This window comes from Paramacrobiotus metropolitanus, unplaced genomic scaffold (genome assembly GCF_019649055.1).
Source record: "Paramacrobiotus metropolitanus isolate TYO unplaced genomic scaffold, Prichtersi_v1.0 Parri_scaffold0000127, whole genome shotgun sequence".
Taxonomy (NCBI): Eukaryota; Metazoa; Tardigrada; class Eutardigrada; order Parachela; family Macrobiotidae; genus Paramacrobiotus; species Paramacrobiotus metropolitanus.
This window is the reverse complement of record NW_026570347.1, coordinates 348,547-355,313: the sequence shown is the minus strand read 5'-3', so window position 1 is coordinate 355,313 and position 6,767 is coordinate 348,547. Positions and strand designations below refer to the sequence as shown.

At 42.5% G+C, this 6,767-nt stretch overlaps 1 protein-coding gene across 5 annotated transcripts; it reads right to left on the bottom strand.

Annotated features, from left to right (window-relative positions):
* Positions 1-6,104, bottom strand: LOC129598667 (uncharacterized). Of its 5 annotated transcripts, XM_055496680.1 has the most exons (6): positions 5,539-6,104; positions 5,041-5,364; positions 3,492-3,614; positions 2,371-3,033; positions 1,400-2,067; positions 1-1,097 (listed from the first exon to the last, which is right to left on the bottom strand). In XM_055496680.1, the coding sequence occupies exons 4-5, from the start codon at positions 2,828-2,830 to the stop codon at positions 1,469-1,471; spliced, it is 1,059 nt and encodes a 352-aa protein (XP_055352655.1). In that variant the 5' UTR covers positions 2,831-3,033; positions 3,492-3,614; positions 5,041-5,364; positions 5,539-6,104; the 3' UTR covers positions 1-1,097; positions 1,400-1,468. The 5 variants fall into 5 exon arrangements, with proteins under 5 accessions (XP_055352655.1, XP_055352654.1, XP_055352656.1 ...); XM_055496679.1 differs by lacking the exon at positions 5,539-6,104 and having other exon boundaries at positions 5,041-5,483; XM_055496681.1 differs by lacking the exon at positions 5,539-6,104 and having other exon boundaries at positions 2,371-3,026; positions 5,041-5,483.
* Between the last annotated feature and the right edge of the window lie 663 nt (positions 6,105-6,767).

The following is a 6,767-nucleotide window of genomic DNA, read 5'->3' as shown; positions in this document are numbered from 1 at the left end:
ACTCTGTTTCCGGCTTCGCTTCGGTCTAATAGTGCTAGCCAAAAGCGGTGCACTTCCCTAGTTTATTAGCACCATCCTCCAACTCATCGCTGACACGATTACTGAAAAGTGAAAACGCTAAAGAAATGTTTAACAGACAGCCAACCTTTTTGCAAATATCACCAAGAATGCGCGAAATCCATAAAACGTTCGACAACAAAAATTAGCAAAAACTTCTAAAACTTACAAATGTTTTTCTTAAACTACAAAACGTTCAAAAACATTATTCTTAATGGCACTTAAAACATTACAAAAAAAATTTAGCACTTGACGGTTACATCTCTTTAAGCCGTTTTTCGGAGATCACCCGCATTACTGTCCGGAATCATTCATCATCCTACGTGGCAGCTCATTCAAGAAATCAATTTCAATTCCTCTTTCTGCATGCATCCTCACAGTGTAATCTTCTGCCAGCCTCTCCTTCTTAAAGGCACTCCAAACCAACTTAACACAGTCACCAAATACATCCAGGAAATCCTTTCCCATCCCATCGACAATTTCGCACAAACAATAGACCGCAGCTCGCCGGTTCAACACTTCCGGGTCGGTCTCCACGGTATGGATCAAGCAGTTCAACATTCCATCCTCGCTGCACTTATCCCAAAGCGAAGTGTTTGGCACACATCTGGCATGGCACTTGCCCGTACATCCGGATCGGCATCGCGTGCCAAAAATAAGAGTGTATTCAGGAGGTTGTCAGCGTACCGGCCGGATGCCGGGCCCAGTTGTTTAACGATGCGTACGAGGCTTTCCGCCAGGAAACCGCAGACCGTGGAGTCAGGAGCGGTGCTTCCGGGATTGCGCTTACTGGCCGCAAAAGAAGCGAGTTCGGATAAAAGAAGAGGAATGAATTCGGATGGGTTAGACAGCGCAATGGCCTCCACGCACTGAATAACGGCCAAGTACACGTAAGATTCGGATTCTTCTTGGAAGACTCGACAGCAGTCTTGAAAAAAAGTTGTGGAATGGGACAAGGCTTCATCGTCACCGGAGATTATTAATCGGCGAAATTGGTGGTATGCACCAGCGCGGAGCGGAAGAAGTGGATCCTTCGTGTACTGCAACAAAGATCAGGTTTAACAAGCATGTACAGCAAGTAACAAAAACAACAAAAACCTTCGTAAGGAAGTACTGTCACAGATACCGGTATTCTACTCACTACTGTACTTGGTGTTTGAACGAAAAGCAGCTCCTGTTAAAAAGTGACATTTACGATCACACGAAGTACAACACGTTCACAAATTGCGGTGATTGTACACATCGCGAATTTTACGGTTTAGACCGCGCTGATTAAATATATCGTCATGTGACCAATGATAAACCGCTGCTTTTTGGCTTTATCTCGCCAACATACGAGTACCTTTATAGCCTGTTGAAACGGTGTCAGATCTGTCCACTCCGACCATGTTGGCACTCCCATGGATAACTTTCACGCCGCAACCAAAAGCTGCATCCCATCATTCAGTTCCTTCCAGGAGATGGATTCACTCAACTCACCCAGTTCCGTTTTCAAATCCTCAATGTTTAAGCGTAAATCAAATATCATCCCCACTGCATACTGATAAACACCTTTGCACTGTGAACCGTTCAGACAGACGATCTTTCCCACCAGTTGAGGCATGAGAATGTACATGGCGAAGGGGATTCCACGGAATTGTTCACCGGCAATTTTAGGGATAAGAGTGCGCATTCTAGCCGGAAAAACCAGAAAGACGTCCCAAAATAATGGACATTCCGCCAAACTTCCTACACAATTATCCTCGGAATCAAGAAGGAATTCAGATAGACTGCGAAACCAAACACCCAGAGACAGCAGCTCCACAAGCTGATAGTGGGTCGGTGGAATGCTGGATAAGATGAGAAAATCCCGACAAGTATCATTCAGACTTTGGGCTACTGTGCTGAATAAGGCAGGAAGTGAAATCGCGGATTTTGCCGATGTCAGTAATTTACTGTCCGCTGTACCTGAAATTGTCATCCATGCGTCAGAAGACTTCTCACTCAGATCGCACATCGCGGTGGTAATTTCTGCAAACGAAACATTATCAATTTTAAAAACAAACTTTTAATAATCCTTTAGCAGCCAGTGTCTACCATGCCGAAACATCACAGCGAAGCGCATTCGAAGAGTAATTGAGAAGCGAGAAAAACCGCAAAAGAATAATCCACTCAATTGCGTATAGTTTTTCACACTCTACATTACACGTTTCATTCGGCAACAGACAGTTTGTCTGCGCGCATAGAATAAAATAAGCTAAAATTACTCGAAATTCAAACAGATCACAAAAATTGCTTATTTGTTACTTATTTTCAGAATTTTTGGTGACATACCAGTTTCAGATAAATATTTCTCGCCCGATTGAATCGACAAACTCCTGAATAATACTGCTGCTCCATTTTTATAACTTTCCACCAGCTTCTTTTCCCGCAGTTCAGGTTTTACATGGCGCAATATGAAAGAGATGAGCTCAACTATGGCATCCTTAACACTGAGTTTCGTCGACAATCCACTCTGGAATGCCAAGAAGGACAAACCGTCAAGAATACAGGTGTACATTTCAATTACATTCTCCGTCAGCGGTGATGCACCATCGGCGAGTAATCGACGCAGAAACAGCAGCTCATCGCTGAAGATATCTTTATCCATCAATAACAAGGCATCTCTGACAGCAAAAACCGAAAAATCTGCCGATTCATGACCAAGATTCTCTGAAATCGAAGCCAAGGACAGAAAAACGTGCTCATCAAATAATTTTCGAGATTCCATTGGCCATGGATTATCGTGCATCATAAAGGCGAACGCTTCCAGCGTCGTACGACAAATGGATAAACTGGGGTAATTTGCCGATATGGTCCTGGAAAGATGTATTAGTTATGGGATTATTAAACGGTGCCAGTTGGATGAATTGGCGCGGAATTCAGGAGGCACAGCAGTTAATAAGCGGCTCAATCGCCCAGACGTGTTGAGCAGCTCCAACTCCATCCGGCTAATTCCTAAATCAAAAAATCATTGATATTAAAAGTCTTCCAACTTCTTATATATAGAACGTATTCGTACGCATATAGAACCTATTCGTATTTACTTATTTTCAACTACAACATGCGGAAATTTCAATAACCGCAAGGTCCGCAACACTGTAACAGCAACAAATTAACAAAAGTTGGTAAAAATTACATTAAAGTTGATTCAACTACTGCAATGCAAAGATAATTATTTATCATGGTAATACAGACACATGTTTCGCCTTATTATGTGATTGTGAATGCTCGCAAACACTCGATTGAAAACAGCGATACAAACAGCGAGAGAAGAAGACGGAAAACAAAAAGAAAACAATATTATGTGCAAAAATTTCCGGAAAACTTTCAAAAAAAAGCAAAACAGGCGCATTACTCTGTCAAAGCAAAAATATGCTTTTTAGTGCTATACACCGTTGCATGTTATTGCTTACCGGAATGCACCGCATTGAGCACAGCTTGAACGCCGTCCGTTTCTCCAAGAATTCGTGTGATCACTTCGGATAAAACCACGGAAAATTTCCCTTCGCAGTAACTTTCCCCGATTCCGCACTCTCCTGCACACCAGCGGATAGTTTTGACAAAAGAAAAGCGGCCGCAGCTAGTTTCTCCAATGCAAAATATCTTAAAAACTGTCAAAAGCTTTCAACGTTGCGCAGGCGCGGAATTCTGGTGCCTGAAGCGCTCCGCTCTTTATCCAGCTGCAGATATAACGCTACGTATAAAGGCAATGCGTTCTCGATGGCCGAACACAATACAGGATTATTAAGCCATTTTGTAATAATCTCCCAGTCAGATTCCAAAGCAGCCGTGTTCGATTCCGGTGAAGATTGGTTGGTCAGCGATGCGAAGTTGTGGATACGACTCAACGCAGTTACAATATGTCACTACTCCGATCTCCGTGCACAAGCACAACCAGGCACAACGAGCCATAAGTTTTAGCCAGCTTATGATCTTATCCACTAGTATATGATCGTTCGCCGTTCGTATTACGGACTCCTTACGGACGATAACGAAGCGAAGTCCGCATGAATGTTGCTCATGATTCGTTCGGTCGAATAAATCGGCACAGATGTGTAAAAAATTAAAAAAATTATGAACGAAGAAAAAAACACGGTTATAAATCCAGAAACGATGCAAAGCAGTACTTATAATTTTCGGTACTTTCCCATTTTGAGTGTTTTTCAGTTTTTGTCTCTGTTCGTGATTTTATCTGCTTGGTGCTTACTAACAAATCTTTTGTACCCCAGAAAACTTTTTTATGTTTGAGTAGAAGCGACGACCGCCTGGAACAGCGGTCACCCGTGTCTCATATATCCCATATTGATATGGCGCCTCACTCTCACTTTTACGACCAGTGCCGACTTTATTTTCATTTTTTCGCGAGAAATGAGAAATTTTGGAATAAGAATTTTTGCAGTTTAAACTTTGGGTACCCTTATAGGCACCCCATAAAACCCCCGTTTATTACAGGCACCACTTTTCGCACCCCGTTTATTATAGGCACCCTTTAAGGTTTAATATGATATATGGTAGATTCAGTGCTCTTAGGTAATAATGCAGCCTTATTCAGACAATAATTTAATTCGAATTTTCAATAAGTTTTTACAATAATTTTTCTCTAGCGTCGAGTTCAGTACATCAGGCTTTAAAGCCGATAATAGGACGATTCGGCAAATCAGCCAGCTCAGAGCGAATTAATATCGCCCCTTCTGCTGTGAACAGGAGGTCATCTTTCGCGTTGGTCAGTCATTATTATTCGACATTATGTACGGGTCTGTAGTGTACAGTAGTGTCGTTCACCGTGTCCGTTAACGGGAAGCGAGTACTTAGACATAAGTTTATGAACTGTGACAATGCCGGCACAAATAAAATATAGTGTAAAATCAAAACTGACATCCGGTATCCGGATTTTGGTAATGACAGTTCGGAAAAATCAAAATGCAGGCTGCGTAATGCGCATAAGAAAGTGGTATCACATACCTTTGTATTTACGCCCTGGCCAATTTCTATTCCACCATGAACAACGGCAACATAGCCTCCGTTGCGGAAGATGGCAATCAAACACGAGTAATTAAAACCGTTCCATGCGACACCATAGCGCATTGGCACGATTGTCAATCCCCTCTTCTTCCATCGGTTAGCACTGTTGAATTCCCTAACGGCCTGAACGCGTCTGTCGTATTCAGAACTATCCAACAGCTGTTTGGTAATTTCCTTCAGCGTAGGCGTATGCAGTTTTGAACCATCCAGAACTTTATCACCATCGTTGTAATAATTCAGTTGTTTGACTTCAATCGGAGGTTTCTGCAGATAGTGAGCAACGTGTTCCATAATATGTTCGATGGTATAAATGGCTTCAGTGCTGCCCGGCGCTCGACACCAGGTGTTAGCTGGGATATTCGTCTTGCAGCATTTCATACTGAGCTTCCATGACGGACATTTGTACCATGACAAAAGCAACATAACGACAAATCTTACCGATTTGTATGCTGTTTGGATCCGTTCGGGATTCCACCATCACTTTACTGTCTTCCATAATGGCAACGGAAGTTTTACATAGTAATCCCAATTTGGGAAGAGGACCGCGTTAAGCGGTTCCAGAAACTCTTCCAAATCCAGCCTATTGAATTCACCCAAACCTTCGGCTGGAAAATGTGATCACCGCATAATGTAATGACAAACGCCGTCTCAATGTCTAAGCGAAATATACCGAACGGAACTTTCGATTTATCCGGATGATATTTTGCAATATTGTTCAGAAATGTTACACCGAAATAACAACATGCTGGGATAAGAATCACAAAGGGCATAAACATAAGAATACCGACCATACGGTGCCGGTGTCGACGTGCGCGCGACGTGTTGAGGTTGGCCAGAAGCAGATTAATCGTCGATAGGTACGCTTTCATACGGCCCATGTGTGAAAGGAATATCAATGCGGCGCTCGTATTTTTCAAGGATGTCACGGTACATCTCATTAATGTCAGCGGAGTGATGATTTTGTTAGCGTTTACGTAATATTTTTCCCAATCTTTTCGGATGGCCACCAGATTCACCGCTTCGTGTAGGAATTCTCAACACCTTCCAAGGAAAACAAATTTGATCATGTTATATGAATACTATACATCTCTTGCAGGTTTTCTGCTTCTCCTCTTTGTTCGCTAGGTTTTCTGCTTCCCTCTTTGTTCGCTATGATCTCAGCTCCCACTCATCCAATTTTCTCGCTTTAAAATGTTCTGGGAACCGCTCGGCCTGGCGGGTGATCTAAGACTAATCGTTGTTTGCTATATGCAGAACCTCAAGCCCAGTGGCCACTTGAAAGCTTGTTACCATGGATGCCATAGGGCTAACATGGGCTAGTCTGTTACCACGGTCACAGTACACTGTATGTACTACTCAATTAGCTCAAACATTAAACAGCTTTGGCTTCGCCTCTGCGTTTCTTGCAGTATTTTACTTGATCACTGTGACACTGTCGCACCTTGCGGCCCAATGCACTGAGCTGTATCAACAGTTCGGTCAATCTCGCAGCCCAGTTCACTAAACAGTAATACTATGACGTAATTCTGCGACTACTAGTAACAACAAATCCTAACTCACTTATTTACAGTACCTAGTCGTAAGCCAATATTCATCAGTGCTCAGCTTGTATAATATAACACATTGATCAAAATTGCCCTTTGTGTTATTTAAATAAGTGACATAAT

Coding starts and splice junctions, on each gene's coding strand:
- LOC129598667 (XM_055496680.1), bottom strand. CDS start 2,830: ATGATGCACGATAATCCATGGCCAATGGAATCTCGAAAATTATTTGAT. Junction 2,068..2,370: donor GAAATATTTATCTGAAACTG/GTATGTCACCAA, acceptor TTTCGTTTGCAG/AAATTACCACCGCGATGTGC.